This window comes from Triticum dicoccoides, chromosome 2B (genome assembly GCF_002162155.2).
Source record: "Triticum dicoccoides isolate Atlit2015 ecotype Zavitan chromosome 2B, WEW_v2.0, whole genome shotgun sequence".
Classification (NCBI taxonomy): domain Eukaryota; kingdom Viridiplantae; phylum Streptophyta; class Magnoliopsida; order Poales; family Poaceae; genus Triticum; species Triticum dicoccoides.
The window spans coordinates 161,843,326-161,871,272 of record NC_041383.1 but is presented as its reverse complement, the minus strand read 5'-3'; the positions used below and the strand labels follow the sequence as shown (position 1 = coordinate 161,871,272).

Here is a 27,947-nt window from a genome sequence, read left to right as displayed (position 1 = left end):
CCAGTTACGTTGTGACGTTTGGTACACCCAAAGCATTCCTACGGTATCCGGGAGTTGCACAATCTCATGGTCTAAGGAAATGATACTTGACATTAGAAAAGCTTTAGCATACGAACTACGATCTTTGTGCTAGGCTTAGGATTGGGTCTTGTCCATCACATCATTCTCCTAATGATGTGATCCCGTTATCAACGACATCCAATGTCCATGGTCAGGAAACCGTAACCATCTATTGATCAACGAGCTAGTCAACTAGAGGCTTACTAGGGACATGGTGTTGTCTATGTACCCACACATGTATCTGAGTTTCCTATCAATACAATTATAGCATGGATAATAAACAATTATCATGAACAAGGAAATATAATAATAATAACTAATTTATTATTGCCTCTAGGGCATATTTCCAACAGTCTCCACTTGCACTAGAGTCAATAATCTAGTTCACATCGCTATGTGATTAACACTGACAGGTCACATCGCCATGTGACCAACATCCAAAGAGTTTACTAGTGTCTAAACTAGTTCACATCATCATGTGATTAAGACTCAATGAGTTCTTGGGTTTGATCATGTTTTGCTTGTGAGAGAGGTTTTAGTCAACGGGTCTGCAACATTCAGATCCGTGTGTACTTCACAAATCTCTAGGTCATATTGTAAATGCTGCTTCCACGCTCCACTTGGAGCTATTCCAAATGGTTGCTCCACTATACGTATCGGTTTTGCTACTCAGAGTCATTCGGATAGGTGTTAAAGCTTGCATCGATGCAACTCTTTACGTCAAACTCTTTATCACCTCCATAACCGAGAAACATATCCTTATTCCTCTAAGGATAATTTTAACCGCTATCTGGTGATCTACTCCTTGATCACCTTTGTACCGTCTTGCCAGGTATGTAGCAAGGCACACATCAGGTGCGGTACTTAGCATAGCATACTGTAGAGCCTATGTCTGAAGCATAGGGGACGACCTTCGTCCTTTCTCTCTCTTCTGCCGTGGTCGAGCTTTAACTCTTAACTTCATACCTTACAACTCAGGCAAGAACTCCTTCTTTGACTGATCCATCTTGAACACCTTCAAGATTATGTCAAGGTATGTGCTCATTTGAAAGTATTATTAAACATTTTGATCTATCTTATAGATCTTGATGCTTATTGTTCAAGTAGCCTAATCCAGGTTTTCCATTGAAAAACACTTTTCAAACAACCCTATATGCTTTCTAGAAATTCTACATCATTTCTGATCAACAATATGTCAACAACATATACTCATCAGAAATTCTATAGTGCTCCCACTCACTTCTTTGGAAATACAAGTTTCTCATAAACTTTATACAAACCCAAAATCTTTGATCATTCCATCAAAGTGCATATTCCAACTCCGAGATGCTTACTCCAGTCCTTAGAAGGATCGCTGGAGCCAACATACCTTTTAGCATCCTTAGGATCGACAAAAACTTTCTGATTGTATCACATACAACCTTTCCTTACGAAGACTGGTAAGGAAACTCGTTTTGACATCCATCTGCCAGATTTCATAAATGCACCTAATGCTAACATGATTCCGACGGACTTAAGCATCACTACGGATGAGAAAATCTCATCGTAGTCAACTCCTTGAACTTGTGAAAAACTCTTCGCCACAAGTCGAGCTTCATAGACGGTGACATTACCGTCCACGTCCGTCTTCTTCTTAAAGATCCATTTATCTCAATGGCTTGCTGATCACCGGACAAGTCCACCAAAGTCCATGCTTTGTTCTGATACATGGATCCTATCTCGGATTTCATGGCTTCTAACCATTTGTCGGAATTTGGGCCCACCATCACTTCTCCATAGCTTGTAGGTTTATTGTTGTCTAGCAACATGACCTTCAAGACAGGAATACTGCACCACTCTGAAACAATACGCATCCTTGTCACCCTACGAGGTACGGTAGTGACTTGATCCAAAACTTCATGATCACTATCATAAGCTTCTACTTCAATTGGTGTAGGCGCTACAGGAACAATTTTCTGTGCCCTGTTACACACTTGTTGAAGTGATGGTTCAATAACCTCATCAAGTCTCCACCATCCTCCCACTCAATTGTTTCAAGACAAACTTTTCCCCGAGAAAGGACCCGATTCAAGAAACAATCCCTATTGCTTTCGGATCTGAATTAGGAGGTATACCCAACTATTTTGGGTGTCCTATGAAGATGCATTTTATCCGCTTTGGGTTCGAGCTTATCAACCTGAAACTTTTTTCACATAAGCGTCGCAGCCCCAAACTTTTAAGAAACGACAACTTAGGTTTCTCCAAACCATAGTTCAAACGGTGTCGTCTCAACGGAATTACATGGTGCCCTATTAAAGTGAGTGCGATTGTCTCTAATGCCTAACCCATGAATGATAGTGGTAATTCGATAAGAGACATCATGGTACGCACCATATCCAATAGGGTGCAACTATGATGTTCGGACACACCATCACACTATGGTGTTCCAGGCGGTATTAATTGTGAAACAATTTCCACAATGTCTTAATTGTGTGCCAAAGCTCGTAACTCAGATACTCATCTCTATGATCATATCATAGACATTTTATCCTCTTGTCACGATGATCTTCAACTTCACTCTGAAATTACTTGAACCATTCAATAATTCAGACTTGTGTTTCATCAAGTAAATATACTCAACATCTACTCGAATCATCTGTGAAGTAAGAACATAACGATATTCACTACATGCCTCAGCACTCATTGGACTGCACACATCAAAATGTGTTACTTCCAACAAGTTGCTATCTTGTTCCATCTTACTGAAACCGAGGCTTTTTAGTCATCTTGCCCATGTGGTATGATTTGCATATCTCAAGTGATTCAAAAACAAGTGAGTCCAAATGATCCATCTGCATGGAGTTTCTTCATGCGTATACACCAATAGACATGGTTCGCATGTCTCAAACTTTTCAAAAATGAGTGAGTCCAAAGATCCATCAACATGGAGCTTCTTCATGCCTTTTATACCAATATGACTTACATGGCAGTGCCACAAGTAAGTGGTACTATCATTACTATCTTATATCTTTTGGCATGAAAATGTGTATCACTACAATCGAGATTCAATAAACCATTCCTTTAGGTGCAAGACCATTGAAGGTATTATTCAAATAAATAGAGTAACCATTATTCTCCTTAAATGAATAACCGTATTGCAATAGACATAATCCAATCATGTCTATGCTCAACGCAAACACCAAATGACAATTATTCAGGTTTAATACTAATCTTGATGGTAGAGGGAGCGTGCGATGTTCGATCACATCAAACTTGGAAACACTTCCAACACATATCGTCAGCTCACCTTTAGCTAGTCTCCGTTTATTCCGTAGCTCTTTTATTTCGAGTTACTAACACTTAGTAACCGAACTGGTATCTAATACCCTGGTGCTACTAGGAGTACTAATAAAGTACACATTAACATAATGTATATCCAATATACTTCTATCGACCTTGCCAGCCTTCTTATCTACCAAGTATCTAGGATAATCCTGCTCCAGTGGTTGTTCCCCTTATTACAGAAGCACTTAGTCTCGGGTTTGGGTTCAACCTTGGGTTTCTTCACTAGAGCAGCAGCTGATTTGCCGTTTCATGAAGTATCCCTTCTTGCCCTTGCCCTTTTTGAAACTAGTGGTTTCACCAACCATCAACAATTGATGCTCCTTCTTGATTTCTACTTTCGCGGTGTCAAACATCGCGAATACCTCAAGGATCATCATATCTATCCCTGATATGTTATAGTTGATCACGAAGCTCTAGCAGCTTGGTGGCAATGACTTTGGAGAAACATCACTATCTCATCTGGAAGATCAACTCCCACTCGATTCAAGTGATTGTTGCACTCAGACAATCTGAGCACAAGCTCAATGATTGAGCTTTTCTCCCTTAGTTTGCAGGCTAAGAAAATCGTCGGAGGTCTTATACCTCTTGACGCGGGCACGAGCCTGAAATCCCAATTTCAGCCCTTGAAACATCTCATATGTTCTGCGACGTTTCGAAATCATCTTTTGGTGCCTCAACTCTAAACCGTTTAACTGAACTATCACGTAGTTATCAAAACGTGTATGTCCGATGTTCGCAACATCCACAAACGACGTTTGGGGTTCAGCACACTGAGCGGTGCATTAAGGACATAAGCTTTCTATTGTCCGCATAATCGCTACTGTCAACTTTCAACTATATTTTCTCTAGGAACATATCTAAACAGTGGAACTAAAGCGCGAGCTTACGACATAATTTGCAAAGATCTTTTGACTATGTTCAGGATAATTAAGTTCATCTTGTGAACTCCCACTCAGATAGACATCCCTCTAGTCATCTAAGTGATTACATGATCCGAGTCAACTAGGCCGTGTCCGATCATCACGTGAGACGGACTAGTCATCATCGGTGAACATCTTCACGTTGATCGTATCTACTATACGACTCATGCTCGACCTTTCGGTCTCTTGTGTTCCGAGGCCATGTCTGTACATGCCAGGCTCGTCAAGTTAACCTAAGTGTTTCGCGTGTGTAAATCTGGCTTACACCCGTTGTATGTGAACGTAAGAATCTATCACACCCGATCATCACGTGGTGCTTCGAAACAACGAACTTTCGCAACGGTGCACAATTAGGGGGAACACTTTATTGAAATTTTAATGAGGGATCATCTTATTTACTACCGTCATTCTAAGCAAATAAGATGCATAAACATGATAAACATCACATGCAATCAAATAGTGACATGATATGGCCAATATCATTTTGCTCCTTTTGATCTCCATCTTCGGGGCTCCATGATAATCATCGTCACCGGCATGACACCATGATCTTCATCATCATGATCTCCATCATCGTGTCTTCATGAAGTTGTCTCGCCAACTATTACTTCTACTACTATGGCTACCGGTTAGCAATAAAGTAAAGTAATTACATGGCGTTGTTTAATGACACGCAGGTCATACAATAAATTAAGACAACTCCTATGGCTCCTGCCGGTTGTCATACTCATCGACATGCAAGTCGTGATTCCTATTACAAGAACATGATCAAACTCATACATCACATATCATTCATCACATTCTTCTTGGCCATATCACATCACATAGCATATCCTGCAAAAACAAGTTAGACGTCCTCTAATTGTTGTTTGCATGTTTTACGTGGCTGCTATGGGTTTCTAGCAAGAACGTTTCTTACGTACGCAATACCACAACGTGATATGCCAATTGCTATTTACCCTTCATAAGGACCCTTTTCATCGAATCCGTTCCGACTAAAGTGTGAGAGACTGGCACCCGCTAGCCACCTTATGCACCAAGTGCATGTCAGTCGGTGGAACCTATCTCACGTAAGTGTACGTGTAAGGTTGGTCCGGGCCGCTTCATCCCACAATACCGTTGAAACAAGATTGGACTAGTAACGGTAAGCATATTGAACAAAATCAACGCCCACAACTACTTTGTGTTCTACTCGTGCAAAGAATCTACGCAATAGACCTAGCTCATGATGCCACTGTTGGGGAACGTAGCAGAAATTCAAAATTTTCCTACGTGTCACCAAGATCTATCTATGGAGAAACCAGCAACGAGGGGAAGGAGAGTGCATCTACATACCCTTGTAGATCGCTAAGCGGAAGCGTTCAAGAGAACGGGGTTGAAGGAGTCATACTCGTCGTGATCCAAAATCACCGGAGATCCTAGTGCCGAACGGACGGCACCTCCGCGTTCAACACACGTACAGCCCGGTGACGTCTCCCATGCCTTGATCTAGCAAGGAGAGAGGGAGAGGTTGAGGAAGACTCCATCCAGCAACAGCACAACGGCGTGGTGGTGATGGAGGAGCGTGGCAATCCTGCAGGGCTTCGCCAAGCACCGCGGGAGAGGAGGAGGACTTGGGAGAGGTGGAGGACTGCGCCAGAACTTGGTTAAAGCTCCCATGCGCCTCCCCCCTATATATAGGGGTGGAGGGGGCTGGTTTCTTGCCCTCCAAGTCCATTGGGGCGTTGGCAAAGGTGGGAGGAAAGAAATCCCATCATTTCCTTCCCCACCGATTGTTATCCCCCCTTTTTAGGGATCTTGATCTTATCCCTTCGGGATATGATCTTATTCCTTCTAAGGGGGGATCTTGGTGCGCCTTGACCAGGCGTGTGGGGCCTTTCCCCCACTACCCACGTTTATGTGGGTCCCCCCATGAAGGTGGGCCCCACTCCAGAACCTTCTAGAACCTTCCCGGTACAATACCAAAAAACCCCGAACATTTTCCGGTGGCCAAAATAGGACTTCCCATATATAAATCTTTACCTCCTGAACATTCCGGAACTCCTCGTGACATCCGGGATATCATCCGGGACTCCGAACAACATTCAGTAACCACATACAAACTTCCTTTATAACCCTAGCGTCATTGAACCTTAAGTGTGTAGACCCTACGGGTTCGGGAACCATGCAGACATGACCGAGACGTTCTCCGGTCAATAACCAACAGCGGGATCTGGATACCCATGTTGGCTCCCACATGTTCCACGATGATCTCATCGGATGAACCACGATGTCAAGGACTCAATCGATCCCGTATACAATTCCCTTTGTCTAGCGGTATTGTACTTGCCCGAGATTCGATCGTCGGTATACCGATACCTTGTTCAATCTCGTTACCGGCAAGTCTCTTTACTCGTTCCGTAACACATCATCCCGCGATCAACTCTTTGATCACATTGTGCACATTATGATGATGTCCTACCGAGTGGGCCCAGAGATACCTCTCCGTTTACCGAAGTGACAAATCCTAGTCTCGATTCGTGCCAACCCAACAGAAACTTTCGGAGATACCTGTAGTGTATCTTTATAGCCACCCAGTTACGTTGTGACGTTTGGTACACCCAAAGCATTCCTACGGTATCCGAGAGTTGCACAATCTCATGGTCTAAGGAAATGATACTTGACATTAGAAAAGCTTTAGCATATGAACTACGATCTTTGTGCTAGGCTTAGGATTGGGTCTTGTCCATCACATCATTCTCCCAATGATGTGATCCCGTTATCAACGACATCCAATGTCCATGGTCAGGAAACCGTAACCATCTATTGATCAACGAGCTAGTCAACTAGAGGCTTACTAGGGACATGGTGTTGTCTATGTACCCACACATGTATCTAAGTTTCCTATCAATACAATTATAGCATGGATAATAAACGATTATCATGAACAAGGAAATATAATAATAATAACTAATTTATTATTGCCTCTAGGGCATATTTCCAACAAGGCCATACGGGAATAGAGGAGAGAGGCCGAAAGGAAGGAGGCGCGCAGCCCCCCTCTGGTCCGAATTGGACAAAGGGGTGCAGCCCCCTTTTCCTTCCTCCTCTCCCCCTCTTTCCTTCTCTCCTACTCCAACAAGGGAAGGATGAGTCCTACTCCCGGTGGGAGTAGGACTCCCCCCTTGGCGCGCTCTCCTCCTTGGCCGGACGCCTCCCCCTTGCTCCTTTATATACGGGGGCAGGGGGCACCCCATGGACACAACAATTGATCTCTTGATCTCTTAGCCGTGTGCGGTGCCCCCCTCCACCATAGTCCTCCTCGATAATATTGTAGCGGTGCTTAGGGGAAGCCCTGCGATGGTAGAACATCAAGATCGTCACCATGCCGTCGTGCTGACGGAACTCTCCCTCGACACTCGGCTGGATCGGAGTTCGAGGGACGTCATCGACCTGAACGTGTGCTAGAACTCGGAGGTGCCGTAGTTTCGGTGCTTGATCGGTCGGGCCGTGAAGACGTACGACTACATCAACCACGTTGTTATAACGCTTCCGCTTTCGGTCTATGAGGGTACGTAGACAACACTCTCCCCTCTCGTTGCTATGCATCACCATGATCTTGCGTGTGCGTAGGAATTTTTTTGAAATTACTACGTTCCCCAACAGTGGCATCCGAGCCTAGGTTTTATGCGTTGATGTTATATGCACGAGTAGAACACAAGTGAGTTGTGGGCGATACAAGTCATACTGCTTACCAGCATGTCATACTTTGGTTCGGCGGTATTGTTGGATGAAGCGGCCCAGACCGACATTACGCGTACGCTTACACGAGACTGGTTCTACCGACGTGCTTTCCACATAGGTGGCTGGCGGGTGTCAGTTTCTCCAACTTTAGTTGAACCGAGTGTGGCTACGCCCGGTCCTTGAGAAGGTTAAAACAACACTAACTTGACGAACTATCGTTGTGGTTTTGATGCGTAGGTAAGAACGATTCTTGCTCAGCCCATAGCAGCCATGTAAAACTTGCAACAACAAAGTAGAGGACGTCTAACTTGTTTTTGCAGGGCATGTTGTGATGTGATATTGTCAAGACATGATGAGATATAAGTTGTTGTATGAGATGATCATGTTTTGTTGAAGTTATCGGCAACTGGCAGAAGCCTTATGGTTGTCTCTTTATTGCATAAGATGCAAGCGCCAAATAATTGATTTACTTTATCGCTATGCGATAGCAATAGTTGCAAGAGCAATAGTTGGCGAGACGACCATGTGACGACACATTGATATAGATCAAGATGATGGAGATCATGGTGTCATGCCGGTGACGATGGAGATCATGACAGTACTTTGGAGATGGAGATCAAAGGCGCAAGATGATCATGGCCATATCATGTCACATATTTTGATTGCATATGATGTTTATCTTTTATACATCTTATTTTGCTTAGTTCGACGGTAGCTTTATAAGATGATCTCTCACTAAATTTCAAGGTATAAGTGTTCTCCCTGAGTATGCACCATTGCGAAAGTTCTTCATGCTGAGACACCACGTGATGATCGGGTGTGATAGGCTCTACGTTCAAATACAACGAGTGCAAAACAGTTGCACATGCGGAATACTCAGGTTAAACTTGACGAGAGTAGCATATACAGATATGGCCTCGGAACACTCAGACCGAAAGGTCGAGCGTGAATCATATAGTAGATATGATCAACATAGTGATGTTCACCATTGAAAACTACTTCATCTCACGTGATGATCGGACATGGTTTAGTTGATTTGGATCACGTGATCACTTAGATGATTAGAGAGATGTCTATCTAAGTGGGAGTTCTTAAGTAATATGATTAATTGAACTTAAATTTATCATGAACTTAGTCCTGGTAGTATTTTGCAAATTATGTTGTAGATCAATAGCTCGCTTTGTTACTTCCCTATGTTTTTATATGTTCCTAGAGAAAACTAAGTTGAAAGATGATAGTAGCAATGATGCGGACTTGGTCCGTGATCTGAGGTTTATCCTCATTGCTGCACAGAAGAATTATGTCCTTGATGCACCGCTAGGTGATAGACCTATTGCAAGAGTAGATGCAGACGTTATGAATGTTTGGGTAGCTCAATATGATGACTACTTGATAGTTTAGTGCACCATGCTTAATGGCTTAGAATCGGGACTTCAAAGACGTTTTGAACATCATGGACCATATGAGATGTTCCAGGAGTTGAAGTTAATATTTCAAGAAAATACCCGAGTTGAGAGATATGAAGTCTCCAACAAGTTTTATAGCTAAAAGATGGAGGAGAATTGCTCAACTAGTGAGCATGTGCTCAGATTGTCTGGGTACTACAATTGCTTGAATCAAGTGGGAGTTAATCTTCCAGATAAGATAGTGATTGACAGAGTTCTCTAGTCACCATCACCAAGTTACTAGAACTTCGTGATGAACTATAATATGCAACGGATGACGAAAACGATTCCCGAGCTCTTCGTGATGTTGAAATTGACGAAGGTAGAAATCAAAAAAGAACATCAAGTGTTGATGATTAAACAAGATCACTAGTTTCAAGAAAAGGGCAAAGGAAAAGAAAGGGAACTTCAAGTAGAATGGCAAGCAAGTTGTCACTCCCGTGAAGAAGCCCAAAGCTGGACCAAAAACTGAAACTAAGTGCTTCTATTGCAAAGGAAATGGTCACTTGAAGAGGAAATGCCCTGAATATTTGGTGGATAAGAAGGATGGCAAAGTGAACAAGGGTATATTTGATATACAGGTTATTGATGTGTACCTTACTAGTGTTTATAGTAGCCCCTGGGTATTTGATACTTGTTCGGTTGCTAAAAATTAGTAACTCAAAACAGGAGTTACAGAATAAACAAAGACTAGTTGAGGGTGAAGTGACGATGTATGTTGGAAGTGGTTCCGAGATTGATAGGATCATCATCGCACACTCCCTATACTTTCGGGATTAGTGTTAAACCTAAATAAATGTTATTTGGGCGTTTGCGTTGAGCATGAATATGATTTTATCATGTTTATTGCAATACGATTATTCATTTAAAGTCAGAGAATAATTGTTATTCTGTTTACATGAATAAAGCCTTCGATGGTCATACACCCAATAAAAATAGTTTGTTGGATCTCAATCGTAGTGATACACATAATCATAATATTTTTGCCAAAAGATGCAAAGTTGATAATGATAGTGCAACTTATTTGTGACACTGCCGTTTGGGTCATATCGGTGTAAAGCGCATGAAGAAACTCCCTGCTGATGGGTTTTTGGAATCACTTGCTTATGAATCATTTGATGCTTGCGAACCGTGCCTTTTGGACAAGATGACTAAAGCTCCGTTCTTCAGAACAATGGAACGAGCTACTGATTTATTGGAAATAATACATACCGATGTATGCGATCCAATGAATGTTGATGCTCGTGGCGGGTATCGTTATTTTCTGACATTTACAGATGATTTGAGCAGATATGAGTATATCTACTTAATGAAGCACAAGTCTAAAACATTTGAAAAGTTCAAAGAATTTCAGAGTGAAGTGGGGAATCATCGTAACAAGAAAATAAAGTTTCTTCAATCTGATCGTAGAGGAGAATATTTGAGTTATGAGTTTGGCCTTCATTTAAAAACAATGTGGAATAGTTTCAGAGCTCACGCCACATGGAACACCACAGCATAATGGTGTGTCTGAATGTCGTAACCACACTTTATTGGATATGGTGCGATCTATGATGTCTCTTATCGATTTACCACTGTCGTTATGGGGTTATGCATTAGAAACAACTGCATTCACTTTAAATAGAGCACCATCAAAATCTGTTGAGACGACGCCTTATGAACTGTGGTTTGGCAAGAAACCAAAGCTGTCGTTTCTTAAAGTTTGGAGCTGAGATGCTTATGTGAAGAAACTTCAACCAGATAAGCTCGAACCCAAATCGGAGAAATGTGTCTTCATAGGATACCCAAAAGAGACTATTGGGTACACCTTCTATCACAGATCTGAAGGAAAGACTTTTGTTGCTAAATTCGGATCCTTTCTAGAGGAGTTTCTCTCGAAAGAAGTGAGTGGGAGGAAAGTAGAACTTGATGAGGTAACTGTACCTGCTCCCTTATTGGAAAGTAGTTCATCACAGAAACCGGTTCCTGTGACAACTACACCAATCAGTGAGGAAGCTAATGATATTGATCATGAAACTTCAGATCAAGTTACTGCAAAACCTCGTAGGTCTTCCAGAGTAAGATCACACCAAAGTGGTACGGTAATCCTGTTCTGGAAGACATGTTACTAGACCATGATGAACCTACGAACTATGAGGAAGCGATGATGAGCTCAGATTCCGCGAAATGGCTTGAGGCCATGATATCTGAGATGGGATCCATGTATGAGAACAAAGTGTGGACTTTGGTTGTCTTGCCCGATGATCGACAAGCCATAGAAAATAAATGGATCTTCAAGAGGAAGACGGACGCTGATAGTAGTGTTACTATCTACAAAGCTCGACTTGTTGCGAAAGGTTTTCAACAAGTTCAAGATGTTAAATACGATGAGATTTTCCCACTCGTAACGATGCTTAAGTCTGTCTGAATCATGTTAGCAATTGTCACATTTTATAAAATCTGGCAAATGGATGTCAAAACTGCATTCCTCAATGGATTTATTAAAGAAGAGTTGTATATGATGCAACCAGAAGGTTTTGTCAATCCTAAAGGTGCTAACAAAGTGTGCAAGCTCCAGCAATCCATCAATGGACTGGTGCAAGCATCTCGGAGTTGGAATATACGCTTTGATGAGTTGATCAAAGCATATGGTTTTATGCAGACCTTTGGAAAGGCCTGTATTTACAAGAAAGTGAGTGGGAGCACTACAGCCTTTCTGATAAGTACATGCGAATGCCATATTGTTGATCGGAAATGATGTAGAATTTTCTGGAAAGCATAAAGGAGTGTTTGAAAGGATTTTTTCAAAGAAAGACCTCAGTAAAGCTACTTACATATTGAGCATCAACTTCAAACCTCAGTAAAGCTACTTACTTTGTGTGCTACCAAACGTCACAACATAACTGGGTGATTATAAAGGTGCTCTACAGGTGTCTCCGAAGGTACTTGTTGAGTTGGCGTATTTCGAGATTAGGATTTGTCACTCCGATTGTCGGAGAGGTATCTCTGGGCCCTCTCGGTAATGCACATCACTATAAGCCTTGCAAGCAATGTGACTAATGAGTTAGTTGCGAGATGATGTATTACATAACGAGTAAAGAGACTTGCCGGTAACGAGATTGAACTAGGTATTGAGATACCAACGATCGAATCTTGGGCAAGTAACATAGCGATGACAAAGGGAACAAACGTATGTTGTTATGTGGTTTGACCGATAAAGATCTTCGTAGAATATGTGGGAGCCAATATGAGCATCCAGGTTCCGCTATTGGTTATTGACCGGAAACGTGTCTCGGTCATGTCTACATAGTTCTCGAACCCATAGGGTCCGCACGCTTAAGGTTTCGATGACAGTTATATTATGAGTTTATGTGTTTTGATGTACCGAAGGAGTTCAGAGTCCCGTATGAGATTGGGGACATGACGAGGAGTCTCGAAATGGTCGAGACGTAAAGGTCGATATATTGGACGACTATATTCGGACTTCGGAAAGGTTTCAAGTGATTCGGGTATTTTTCGGAGTACCGAAGAGTTACGGGAATTCGCCGGGGAGTATATGGGCCTTATTGGGCCATACGGGAATAGAGGAGAGAGGCCGAAAGGAAGGAGGAATGCGGCCCCCCTCTGGTCCGAATTGGACAAGGGGTGCAGCCCCCTTTTCCTTCCTCCTCTACCCCTCTTTCCTTCTCTCCTACTCCAACAAGGAAAGGATGAGTCCTACTCCCGGTGGGAGTAGTGTTGGGGAACGTAGCAGAAATTCAAAATTTTCCTACGTGTCACCAAGATCTATCTATGGAGAAACCAGCAACGAGGGGAAGGAGAGTGCATCTACATACCCTTGTAGATCGCTAAGCGGAAGCGTTCAAGAGAACGGGGTTGAAGGAGTCGTACTCGTCGTGATCCAAATCACCGGAGATCCTAGTGCCGAACGGACGGCACCTCCGCGTTCAACACACGTACAGCCCGGTGACGTCTCCCACGCCTTGATCCAGCAAGGATAGAGGGAGAGGTTGAGGAAGACTCCATCCAACAGCAGCACAACGGCGTGGTGGTGATGGAGGAGCATGGCAACCCTGCAGGGCTTCGCCAAGCACCTACGGGAGAGGAGGAGGTGTCACGGGAGGGAGGGAGGCGCCAGGGCTTCTGGTATGGTTGCCCTCCCTCCCCTCCACTATATATAGGGGCAAGGGAGAGGGGGGAGGCGCAGCCTTGCCCCTTCCTCCAAGGAAGGGGTGCGGCCAAGAGGGGGGGAGGAGTCCATCCTCCCCAAGGCACCTCAGAGGTGCCTTCCCCCTTGAGGACTCTTCCCTCCCCAAGTTTCCTTGGCGCATGGGCCTCTTGGGGCTGGTGCCCTTGGCCCATATAGGCCAAGGCGCACCCCCTACAGCCCATGTGGCCCCCCGGGGCAGGTGGACCCCCCCGGTGGACCCCCGGACCCCTTTCGGCACTCCCGGTACAATACCGATAACGTGCGAAACTTTTCCGGCGACCAAAACAGGACTTCCCATATATAAATCTTTACCTCCGGACCATTCCGGAACTCCTCGTGACGTCCGGGATCTCATCCGGGACTCCGAACAACATTCGGTAACCACATACAAGCTTCCTTTATAACCCTAGCGTCATCGAACCTTAAGTGTGTAGACCCTACGGGTTCGGGAGACATGTAGTCATGACCGAGACGTTCTCCGGTCAATAACCAACAGCGGGATCTGGATACCCATGTTGGCTCCCACATGTTCCACGATGATCTCATCGGATGAACCACGATGTCAAGGACTCAATCGATCCCGTATACAATTCCCTTTGTCTAGCGGTATTGTACTTACCCGAGATTCGATCGTCGGTATACCGATACCTTGTTCAATCTTGTTACCGGCAAGTCTCTTTACTCGTTCTGTAACACATCATCCCGTGATCAACCCCTTGGTCACATTGTGCACATTATGATGATGTCCTACCGAGTGGGCCCAGAGATACCTCTCCGTTTACACGGAGTGACAAATCCCAGTCTCGATTCGTGCCAACCCAACAGACACTTTCGGAGATACCTGTAGTGCACCTTTATAGTCACCCAGTTACGTTGTGACGTTTGATACACCCAAAGCATTCCTACGGTATCCGGGAGTTGCACAATCTCATGGTCTAAGGAAAAGATACTTGACATTAGAAAAGCTTTAGCATACGAACTACACGATCTTTGTGCTAGGCTTAGGATTGGGTCTTGTCCATCACATCATTCTCCTAATGATGTGATCCCGTTATCAACGACATCCAATGTCCATAGCCAGGAAAACATGACTATCTGTTGATCACAACGAGCTAGTGAACTAGAGGCTCACTAGGGACATATTGTGGTCTATGTATTCACACGTGTATTACGATTTTCGAATAATACAGTTATAGCATGAATAAAAGACTATTATCATGAACAAAGAAATATAATAATAACACTTTTATTATTGCCTCTAGGGCATATTTCCAACAGTCTCCCACTTGCACTAGAGTCAATAATCTAGTTCACATCACCATGTGATTAACACTGACAGGTCACATCACCATGTGACCAACATCCAAAGAGTTTACTAGTGTCATTAAACTAGTTCACATCATCATGTGATTAAGACTCAATGAGTTCTGGGGTTTGATCATGTTCTGCTTGTGAGAGAGGTTTTAGTCAACGGGTCTGAACCTTTCAGATCCGTGTGTGCTTTACAAATCTCTATGTCATCTCCTAGATGTAGCTACCACGTTCTATTTGGAGCCATTCCAAATAACTGTTCCACTTGGATCTATTCTAAATTGTTGCCCCATTATACGTATCCGGTATCTCTACTCGGAGGTATCCGGATAGGTGTTAAGCTTGCATCGTCATAACCCTTTACGACGAACTCTTTTACCACCTCCATAATCGAGAAAAATTCCTTAGTCCACTAGTTACTAAGGATAACTTTGACTGCTGTCCTGTGATCCATTCTTGGATCACTCTTGTAACCCTTGACTGACTCATGGCAAGGCACACTTCAGGCGCGGTACACAGCATAGCATACTGTAGAGCCTATGTCTTAAGCATAGGGGACGACCTTCGTCCTTTCTCTCTATTCTGCCGTGGTCGAGCTTTAAGTCTTAACTTCATACCTTACAACTTAGGCAAGAACTCCATCTTGAACACCTTCCAGATCATGTCAAGGTATGTGCTCATTTGAAAGTACCATTAAGCGTTTTGATCTATCCTTATAGATCTTGATGCTCAATGTTTAAGTAGCTTAATCCAGGCTTTCCATAGAAAAGCACTTTCCAAATAACCCTATATGCTTTCTAGAAATTCTACATCATTTCTGATCCATAATATGTCAACAACATATACTCATCAGAAATTCCATAGTGCTCCCACTCACTTCTTTGGAAATACAAGTTTCTCATAAACTTTGTATAAACCCAAAATCTTTGATCATCTTATCAAAGTGCACATTCCAACTCCGAGATGCTTACTCCAGTCCATAGAAGGATCGCTGGTGCTAGCATACCTTTTAGCATCCTTAGGATCGACAAAACCTTTCTGATTGTATCACATACAACCTTTCCTTACAAAAACTGGTAAGGAAACTCGTTTTGACATCCATCTGCCAAATTTCATAAATGCAGCTAATGCTAACATGAATCCGATGGAGTTAAGCATCGCTACGGATGAGAAAATCTCATTGTAGTCAACTCCTTGAACTTGTGAAAAACTCTTTGCCACAAGTCGAGCTTCATAGACGGTGACATTACCGTCCACGTCCGTCTTCTTCTTAAAGATCCATTTATCTCAATGGCTTGCCGATCATCGGGCAAGTCCACCAAAGTTCATGCTTTGTTCTGATACATGGATCCTATCTCGGATTTCATGGCTTGTAACCATTTGTCGGAATATGGGCCCACCATCGCTTCTTCATAGCTCGTAGGTTCATTGTTGTTTAGGAACATGACCTTCAAGACAGGATTACTGTACCACTCTGAAGTAGTACGTATCCTTGTCACCCTACGAGGTACGGCAGTGACTTGATCCGAAACTTCATGATCACTATCATAAGCTTCTACTTCAATTGGTGTAGGTGCCACATGAACAACTTCCTGTGCCCTGATACACACTGGTTGAAGTGATGGTTCAATAACCATACCAAGTCTCCACCATCCTCCCACTCAACTCTTTCGAGAGAAACCTTTCCTCGAGAAAGGACCCGATTCAAGAAACAATCCATATTGCTTTCGGATCTGAATTAGGAGGTATACCCAACTGTTTTGGGTGTCCTATGAAGATGTATTTTATCCGCTTTGGGTTCGAGCTTATCAATCTGAAACTTTTCACATAAGCGTCGCAGCCCCAAACTTTTAAGAAACGACAACTTGGGTTTCTCCAAACCACAGTTCAAACGGTGTCGTCTCAACGGAATTACGTGGTGCCCCATTAAAGTGAGTGTGGTTGTCTCTAATGCCTAACCCATGAACAATAGTGGTAATTCGATAAGAGATATCATGGTACGCACCATATCCAATAGGGTGCAACTATGATGTTCGGACACACCATCACACTATGGTGTTCCAGGCGGTATTGATTGCAAAACAATTTCCACAATGTCTTAATTGTGTGCCAAAACTCGTAACTCAGATATTCATCTCTATGATCATATCAGACATTTTATCCTCTTGTCACAATGATCTTCTACTTAACTCTGAAATTACTTGAACCATTCAATAATTCAGACTTGTGTTTCATCAAGTAAATATTCTCAACATCTACTCGAATCATCTGTGAAGTAAGAACATAACGATATTCACTGCCTGCCTCAGCATTCATTGGACTGCACACATCAAAATGTGTTACTTCCAACAAGTTGCTATCTTGTTCCATCTTACTGAAAACGAGGCTTTTCAGTCATCTTGCCCATGTGGTATGATTTGCATATCTCAAGTGATTCAAAATCACGTGAGTCCAAACGATCCATCTGCATGGAGTTTCTTCATGCGTATACACCAATAGACATGGTTCGCATGTCTCAAACTTTTCAAAAACGAGTGAGTCCAAAGATCCCTCAACATGGAGCTTCTTCATGCGTTTTATACCGATATGACTTACGTGGCAGTGCCACAAGTAGGTGGTACTATCATTACTATCTTTTGGCATGAACATGTGTATCACTACGATCGAGATTCAATGAACCATTCATTTTAGGTGCAAGACCATTGATGGTATTATTCAAATAAACAGAGCAACCGTTATTCTCCTTAAATGAATAACCGTATTGCGATAGACATAATCCAATCATGTCTATGCTCAACGCCAAACACCAAATGACAATTATTCAGGTTTAATACTAATCTCGATGGTAGAGGGAGCGTGCGATGTTTCATCACATCAAACTTGGAAACACTTCCAACACGCATCGTCAGCTCACCTTTAGCTAGTCTCCTTTTATCTCGTAGCTTTTATTTCGAGTTACTAACACTTAGCAACCGAACCGGTATCTAATACCCTGGTGCTACTAGGAGTACTAGTAAAGTACACATCAACACAATGTATATCCAATATACTTCTATCGACCTTGCCAGCCTTCTCATCTACCAAGTATCTAGGGCAATTCTGCTCCAGTGGTTGTTCCCCTTATTACAGAAGCACTCAGTCTCGGGTTTGGGTTCAACCTTGGGTTTCTTCACTAGAGCAGCAGCTGATTTGCCGTTTCATGAAGTATCCCTTCTTGCCCTTGCCCTTCTTGAAACTAGTGGTTTCAACAACCATCAACAATTGATGCTCCTTCTTGATTTCTACTTTCGCGGTGTCAAACATCGTGAATACCTCAAGGATCATCATATCTATCCCTGATATGTTATAGTTCATCACGAAGCTCTAGCAGCTTGGTGGCAATGACTTTGGAGAAACATCACTATCTCATCTGGAAGATCAACTCCCACTCGATTCAAGTGATTGTTGCACTCAGACAATCTGAGCACAAGCTCAACGATTTCTCTCTTAGTTTGCAGGCTAAGAAAATCGTCGGAGGTCTTATACCTCTTGACATGGGCACGAGCCTGAAATCCCAATTTCAGCCCTCGAAACATCTCATATGTTCCGCGACATTTCGAAAAACGTCTTTGGTGCCTCTACTCTAAACCATTTAACTGAACTATCACGTAGCTATCAAAACGTGTATGTCCGATGTTCGCAACATCCACAAACGATGTTTGGGGTTCAGCACACTGAGTGGTGCATTAAGGACATAAGCTTTCTACTGTCCACATAATCGCTACTTTCAACTTTCAACTATATTTTTTTTCTCTAGGATCATATCTAAACAGTGGAACTAAAACGTGAGCTTACGACATAATTTGCAAAGGGTCTTTTGACTATGTTCAGGATAATTAAGTTCATCTTATGAACTCCCACTCAGATAGACATCCCTCTGGTCATCTAAGTGATTACATGATCCGAGTCAACTAGGCCGTGTCCGATCATCACGTGAGACGAACTAGTCATCATCGGTGAACATCTTCATGTTGATCGTATCTACTATACGACTCATGCTCGACCTTTCGGTCTCCGTGTTCTGAGGCCATGTCTGCACATGCTAGGCTCGTCAAGTTAACCCTAAGTGTATTGCATGTGTTCCGAGGCCATGTCTGCACATGCTAGGCTCGTCAACACCCGTTGTATGTGAACGTAAGAATCCATCACACCCGATCATCACGTGGTGCTTAGAAGCGACGAACTGTAGCAACGGTGCACAGTTAGGGGAGAACACTTCTTGAAATTTTGTAAGGGATCATCTTATTTACTACCGTCGTCCTAAGTAAACAAGATGCATAATCATAATAAACATCACATGCAATTATATAGTTGTGACATGATATGGCCAATATCATATAGCTCCATTGATCTCCATCTTCGGGGCTCCATGATCATCTTGTCACCGGCTTGACACCATGATCTCCATCATCATGATCTTCATCATCGTGTCTTCATGAAGTTGTCACGCCAACGACCACTTCTACTTCTATGGCTAACGCGTTTAGCAATAAAGTAAAGTAAGTTACATGGCATTCTTCAATGACACACAGGTCATACAATAAATAAAGACAACTCCTATGGCTCCTGCTGGTTGTCATACTCATCGACATGCAAGTCGTGATTCCTATTACAAGAACATGATCAATCTCATACATCACATAACATTCATCACATTCTTCTTGGCCATATCACATCACATAGCATACCCTGCAAAAACAAGTTAGACGTCCTCTAATTGTTGTTTGCATGTTTTACGTGGCTGCTATGGGTTTCTAGCAAGAACGTTTCTTACCTACGCAAAACCACAACGTGATATGCCAATTGCTATTTACCCTTCATAAGGACCCTTTTCATCGAATCCGTTCCGACTAAAGTGGGAGAGACTGGCACCCGCTAGCCACCTTATGCACCAAGTGCATGTCAATCGGTGGAACCTGTCTCACGTAAGAGTACGTGTAAGGTCGGTCCGGGCCGCTTCATCCCACAATACCGTCGAAACAAGATTGGACTAGTAACGGTAAGCATATTGAACAACATCAACGCCCACAACTACTTTGTGTTCTACTCGTGCAAAGAATCTACGCAATAGACCTAGCTCATGATGCCACTGCTGGGGAACGTAGCAGAAATTCAAAATTTTCCTACGTGTCACCAAGATCTATCTATGGAGAAACCAGCAACGAGGGGAAGGAGAGTGCATCTACATACCCTTGTAGATAGCTAAGCGGAAGCGTTCAAGAGAACGGGGTTGAAGGAGTCGTACTCATCGTGATCCAAATCACCGGAGATCCTAGTGCCGAACGGACGGCACCTCCGCGTTCAACACACGTACAGCCCGGTGACGTCTCCCACGCCTTGATCCAGCAAGGATAGAGGGAGAGGTTGAGGAAGACTCCATCCAACAGCAGCACAACGGCGTGGTGGTGATGGAGGAGCGTGGCAACCCTGCAGGGCTTCGCCAAGCACCTACGGGAGAGGAGGAGGTGTCACGGGAGGGAGGGAGGCGCCAGGGCTTCTGGTATGGTTGCCCTCCCTCCCCTCCACTATATATAGGGGCAAGGGAGAGGGGGGAGGCGCAGCCTTGCCCCTTCCTCCAAGGAAGGGGTGCGGCCAAGAGGGGGGGAGGAGTCCATCCTCCCCAAGGCACCTCAGAGGTGCCTTCCCCCTTGAGGACTCTTCCCTCCCCAAGTTTCCTTGGCGCATGGGCCTCTTGGGGCTGGTGCCCTTGGCCCATATAGGCCAAGGCGCACCCCCTACAGCCCATGTGGCCCCACGGGGCAGGTGGACCCCCCCGGTGGACCCCCGGACCCCTTTCGGCACTCCCGGTACAATACCGATAACGTGCGAAACTTTTCCGGCGACCAAAACAGGACTTCCCATATATAAATCTTTACCTCCGGACCATTCCGGAACTCCTCGTGACGTCCGGGATCTCATCCGGGACTCCGAACAACATTCGGTAACCACATACAAGCTTCCTTTATAACCCTAGCGTCATCGAACCTTAAGTGTGTAGACCCTACGGGTTCGGGAGACATGTAGTCATGACCGAGACGTTCTCCGGTCAATAACCAACAGCGGGATCTGGATACCCATGTTGGCTCCCACATGTTCCACGATGATCTCATCAGATGAACCACGATGTCAAGGACTCAATCGATCCCGTATACAATTCCCTTTGTCTAGCGGTATTGTACTTGCCCGAGATTCGATCGTCGGTATACCGATACCTTGTTCAATCTTATTACCGGCAAGTCTCTTTACTCGTTCCTTAACACATCATCCCGTGATCAACCCCTTGGTCACATTGTGCACATTATGATGATGTCCTACCGAGTGGGCCCAGAGATACCTCTCCGTTTACACGGAGTGACAAATCCCAGTCTCGATTCGTGCCAACCCAACAGACACTTTCGGAGATACCTGTAGTGCACCTTTATAGTCACCCAGTTACGTTGTGACGTTTGATACACCCAAAGCATTCCTACGGTATCCGGGAGTTGCACAATCTCATGGTCTAAGGAAAAGATACTTGACATTAGAAAAGCTTTAGCATACGAACTACACGATCTTTGTGCTAGGCTTAGGATTGGGTCTTGTTCATCACATCATTCTCCTAATGATGTGATCCCGTTATCAACGACATCCAATGTCCATAGCCAGGAAAACATGACTATCTGTTGATCACAACGAGCTAGTCAACTAGAGGCTCACTAGGGACATATTGTGGTCTATGTATTCACACGTGTATTACGATTTCCGGATAATACAGTTATAGCATGAATAAAAGACTATTATCATGAACAAAGAAATATAATAATAACACTTTTATTATTGCCTCTAGGGCATATTTCCAACAAGTAGGACCCCCCCTTGGCGCGCCCTCCTCCTTGGCCGGCCGCCTCCCCCCTTGCTCCTTTATATACGGGGGCAGGGGGCACCCCATGGACACAACAATTGATCTCTTGATCTCTTAGCCGTGTGCGGTGCCCCCTCCACCATAGTCCTCCTCGATAATATTGTAGTGGTGCTTAGGCGAAGCCCTGCGATGATAGAACATCAAGATTGTCACCACGCCGTCGTGCTGACGGAACTCTCCCTCGACACTTGGCTGGATCGGAGTTTGAGGGACGTCATCGAGCTGAACGTGTGCTAGAACTCGGAGGTGCCATAGTTTCGGTGCTTGATCGGCCGGGCTGTGAAGACGTAAGACTACATCAACCGCGTTTTTCTAACGCTTCCGTTTTCGGTCTACGAGGATACGTAGACAACACTCTCCCCTCTCGTTGCTATGCATCACCATGATCTTGCGTGTGCGTAGGATTTTTTTTGAAATTACTACGTTCCCCAACAACAACATGATCAGGGCCACCTTGCTTGCTTGCATGGTACCTCGTGCACCTGCCATATGTATGAAGATTAATTCAACTATAAACATGTAAGAACTCCCGATGTGGTTAGACATATGTAGGGAAGACTGTTGGGTTGAACAAAATAATTAACTGTAGATAAAACTGACCAGACAATGACCTTTTGACTGATTTGAGAACATGAGCTGACATGGATAGATTCAGTAAGGGTTGGCTACATAGCAAACTGGCCGGGTTAATTTGGTGAAGGATTCTCAATCATTAGTATGAAATAGACAATATCAAAAAATTAAGATCAACCTTTATATCTGAGATATCTTGCTCCGTCGCCATGTCGGCTCTTGGCTCAGGAATAGATTCACAGAAGCGCTAGGCACATGTCTTCAAGAAAACGTGACGATAAAGAACAATTTTGAACATAAAAGCTACAACTATACTACCCTAAATGAGAATTATCTGAAAGACATTAAATTAGTTTTTCCGTCGCTCTGAAATTCTAGCACCTTTGTTAGGCCAGCCAAGAGCTTTTGTTATAGAAATGGCCAAAGGAATAAGCTAAGATTTCTCATCTTTTGCATTTTATGTTTTTTTACTCCATAGGTCACTTTATACAATTATCAGTTTATACCCATGTGTTATAGAAATGTTGCTTTGTTTTTCAATTAAAATGGGCCAATTTTTGTAGAAATGAGCTACCATATCAGAAAATCACTTGATCCAGAGTACAATTCAAATTCATATTAACCAACATACGCTTAGTCACCGAACAATCAAGAAAAACTCTTCCAAGATTTGGATATCAATGGCATAATTAATGACAATGGAAAACCCTTTGTTTCAACCGACTGATTCTATGGCTGGCGCAAACCTCCTCGGAAGCCGTCCGATCGAGTTTGATCGTGCGGCGCTGGCATCTCTCACGCCCCCGCCTAGACAGCAACACGGGCTCAGCTTCGACCGCATCGCGCTCGACCAATAATGCTACACGTACAGGAGATTACGGGCGTTTTACAGGCTGACTAGGAGTCCGTCCGACGTGGCTGAGCTGCGGGGAAATAAAGGAAAAAGGAGAACATGCCGCTGTTTACGCAAAGTAAAAAAAAAACAGAACGGCAGGAAATAACGAAAAAGGAGGACGTGCCGATGTTTACGCTACTGGAAAAACAGAACAGCGGCTCAATTTGCCGATCGCGTTCGCCTCGAACGACCACGGCCGTCTCGCGCCGCCAAGGGCACATTGCTGCTTGCTCGGCCGATCTTTTCAAGCCGTCGGCGTCGCATGCTCCGTCACATCGGCATTAGCAGGTAATCCTATGTATACTGAAGGCCATGATGTTACGATTTGGATAGTCTGACTGGTGATACTGCAGCATATATACTTGATTTATCCATCTGTAGATCAAAGCTGTGTACCTGAGTTTTCCGCCTTGATGAAGCCCTGAAGTTAACTACAAATGATTAGTTATTAATCTTTCATCTGTTTGCATGTAGCACATCACATCACCTCGGCACACAATGTTATGTTTGTTTCTAAGTATATGCATCTGGTAATGTTCAACACAACCTTTTCAAAATAATTTAACATGTCAATTTTTAGGTCAATTTGTTACCATTCAGTTTAGTTATGTTGCCTTTGTACGAGAATGATTAAAAATTTCATGGCTTGTAGGAATGGATGATGGAACTTGTATTGTTCAAGAATCAAGTGACATGTCTATTTCAAGCGACGATGATGGCATTAAGCAGCAGAAGAAAAGCAATGTGGAAGTTGAACATGACCTTGGTGAAGCCCAACCAGATGTGTCACTTGGAGATCCTGAACTGGGGATGACCTTTGGTAATGAGAATGAGGTGCGAGAGTATTATACCCAGTATGCTAAAGCAAAAGGCTTTGGTGTGACGAGAAGAAGTTCAAACAGTGATGATAATGGACAATTGAGGTACCTTACACTTTCCTGCAGCCGTCATGGTAAGACTCAGTCCAACTCAAGAAATATGTTGAAGCCAAATCCATCAGCCGGGTTAGGATGCAAAGCTAAAATTAATGTTACTCGTGGTCCTGATGGGAAGTTGTACCTTTCGAAGGTCATATTGGATCATAATCATGCATTAAGTCCACTAAAATCTCGGTTATTTAGATGCAACAAAAGGTTAGACTACCATGTTAAGCGAAAGCTTGAGTTGAATGACAGAGCCGGAATTCGGGTAAACAAGAACTTCAATTCTTTTGTTGTGGCAGCAGATGGTCATCATAACCTAACTTTTGGTGAGAAAGATTCTCGTAATTTTCTAGAGAAAATAAGGAGGCTGAAACTTGGCAGTGGTGATGCTGAAGCGGTTCGTGACTACTTTATTAAAATGCAATCCGACAACCCAAACTTTTTTAGTGTAATGGATGTTGATGATGAATCCCGACTTAGGAATGTATTTTGGGCTGATGCCAGAAGTAGGGCAGTGTATGACTCTTTTCATGATGTCATTACTTTTGATACGACATATTTGATGAACAAATATGATATGCCGTTTGCTTGTTTTGTCGGAGTGAATCATCATGGCCAATCAGTTTTGCTAGGATGTGCTTTATTATCAAATGAAGATACTGGAACATTTGTTTGGTTATTTCAAGCATGGCTCACATGTATGTCAAATCGTCAACCAAAAGCAATTGTCACGGATCAAGCAAAAGCAATTCAGAATGGTGTGGAAGTAGTTTTTCCGGAATCTCGATACAGATGGTGCTTGTGGCACATAATGAAAAAGATACCCGAGAAGCTAGGTGGGTATGATGAATATGATCGCATCAAGGTTGCTGTTGGCAATGCGGTCTATGATTCATTAACAGTTGCAGAGTTTGAAGTTGCTTGGATGCATATGATTGAGAAGTATGATCTTGGTGATAATGAATGGCTTAAAGGGCTTTACAACTATCGACACCGTTGGGTTCCAGCATTTGTGAAAGATGCCTTTTGGGCAGGTATGTCTACTACACAACGTAGTGAGAGTATGAATGCCTTCTTTGATGGATATGTTAATGCAAAAACTCAATTGAAGCATTTTGTTAGCCAATATGAGAATGCTCTTCGTGATAAAGTTGAGAAGGAGAATGTTGCTGATTTCAATTCTTTCAATTCAACCATACCTTGTATCACACGCTTTGACATTGAGAAGCAATTTCAGTCAATCTATACAAATTCAAAGTTCAAAGAATTTCAAGAAGAGCTAACAGATATTATGTATTGTGATCGGAAGTTTATACAAAAAGAAGGGGCAATAGAAACATATGAAATAACCGAGGATGTGCTAATTGACGAAGAAAAAGGATGGAGAAAGGATATTCTGTACCATGTATATTTCAATGAGGAAGAGTTCGAAGTTAAGTGTTCATGTCGCCGCTTTGAGTTCAGAGGTATTCTCTGTAGGCATGTGTTGTGTGTGCTTACTCAAAAGAAAATCAAGGAGGTTCCTCCACAATACATCCTTGCTCGGTGGAAAAAAAATGTGAAAAGAAAACATAACTTTATCAGATGCACATACGGGGGGATGGAAGACAGTCCTATTGCCAAACGCTTTGATAGCTTGTGCAATTCTTTCTACCCAGTTGCAGAGATAGGTGCCATGTCGGATGATGCACACAATTCCTTGATCGAAGATCTTCGCACCTTGAAAATTAAGTACAGCAGCAACTCAAGTTCTGAAAATAACAATGATAAGGTTGGTACACAGGAAGATTCACCTTCCAATGGGAAGGCAACAGGTAAAACTATACTGAGTCCAATAGCTGTTAGATGTGCTGGACGCCCTCCTTCGGTGAGAAAAGAATCTAAGGTTGATAAGCTTATTCGCCAAGCAAACGAAAAGAAGAAGAAAAAAGAACAAATGGAGAAGAAAAAGGCTGCAATAAAGGAGAAGAAGGAAGCTGAAAAGGAGGTATCATTTCGAATATTACATTTTTCAGTTGTGAAAAAGAAGACCTAAATTCACACTTGTGAGCTCAGTAAAATTGTATTTGTTTCAGGCTCGCTCCTTGAATATGAAAAATAAAAGGTCCAGCAAAAAAAGAAAAACCTCAGAGGATGATATTCTACAACAAAATGCTATAGAACATATGGTATCTAATTCTTGCTCCCGGCTGTTTAGCAATATTTTTTCATGTATTTTACTGACTTCTTGCAATCTAAAACAGAGTCAACAAGATGTTTATTTGGATGGCCAGGCTTGTAGTATCACAGCTCAGGTATCTTTATTTCTCATCCTTTTATTTCTAGTAAACACTTGAGCAGCAATGTCATTTTATCACCTTCTTTGGACAGGAATCATTTGACTTGGGCATTAACGCTGGCAACATAAATGTACCCCAAGAATCGACTACGGTATCATTTGGAGGTTTATCGACAATGGTTATGCCTCCAATCCTAAGAGAATATACAAGTATGTTGTTTCAAGTTCAGCAAGGATCGACTGTAGTGCCCAGTTCTGCTGAGTTGCACTTTGATGGAATTGGAGGGCGGAACAATACGGTGGATCAGAGTTAGACAAGATTTATGTCATTTCAAGTGGTTGGATGCAGTACTTTCTATGCACTTGGCAACTTTAATGTAATAGCTGAAAGACACCCGGGCACCAAATTTATATTTTGTCATCAGGATTTTTCCCTAAAGTACCAGATTTGCTTTATGAGATTGTTATACTTTTGCAATTTTCCTTGGATATGTGTACGTGCGCATTGCCGCTAGCTAATTCTCATGAATGAGAGTTTTGTGTCTCACACATTTGCAATAGAACAAGGATGTTTCCATCAGGACAGATTTCTTATTCATAATTCTAGTTGGAACATTATGATCACAACTTATACGTCACACAGGATTTACCATCCATCAATTTTTCAAGAAACAAACAACCTTGTATATTGATCTAATTCATAAGGTCTGATTTTACAACCACACAAAATCATATAATGAAAAGTACACATTACAATCAACACCAACTACGCGAGCAATTCTGTATGGAACTTGCACACTCCAGTCATCTTCTCCACATACACACGCATAATCTGCAATCATATGTGGTCTGATTTTGGTCTCTTTTGATTCGGTGAAACAACACTAAATGTTTCACCGAATTGATTGCATAGAGAATACCACTGCTGCTAGAGTGTCTATTCCTCTCCCTGCAAAACATAACAAAATTCAGTCCTTGCACAAAATTCAGAGCTTCCCCTAAATTCAGATTAGCAGGAAGCAAAACTGAAGCAAAATTCAGAGCTACCAGTTTGGCACTTTAGCTCGTCCATCTGGTCCAGCTGCGGGGGGGATGAGAACGTCGACGCTGCCCTGCATGCTCAGGAGCAGGTCGATCAGCATCGTCAGCCGCCGTACGACTAGCATGTACGCCGCCCAGGGCTCCACGGGGCTCGCCCACGGCGCTTCCAGCGTCTATACGACGAGGCCGCCTCGCCTCTCTGAAGGAGCCGGCCGTCACGCTGCCGACGAGCAGGGGATCGCCTGGTCGCCCTGGAGGAACCGGTCCTGACACTGCCGACAAGCAGGGGATCGCCTCGACGCATCGGAGGAGGCAGCCATGGGGC

At 43.3% G+C, this 27,947-nt stretch overlaps 1 protein-coding gene across 1 annotated transcript; it reads left to right on the top strand.

Annotated features, from left to right (window-relative positions):
- The first annotated feature begins 24,034 nt into the window (after positions 1–24,034).
- Positions 24,035–26,338, top strand: LOC119360729 (protein FAR1-RELATED SEQUENCE 6-like). The gene has a single exon (XM_037626245.1). It carries the CDS (start codon positions 24,035–24,037, stop codon positions 26,336–26,338), a length of 2,304 nt encoding a protein of 767 aa, XP_037482142.1.
- Positions 26,339–27,947: the final 1,609 nt, after the last annotated feature.

What these genes read in the sequence shown, in the direction of transcription:
- LOC119360729 (XM_037626245.1), top strand. Translation starts at nt 24,035, where the DNA reads ATGGATGATGGAACTTGTATTGTTCAAGAATCAAGTGACATGTCTATT.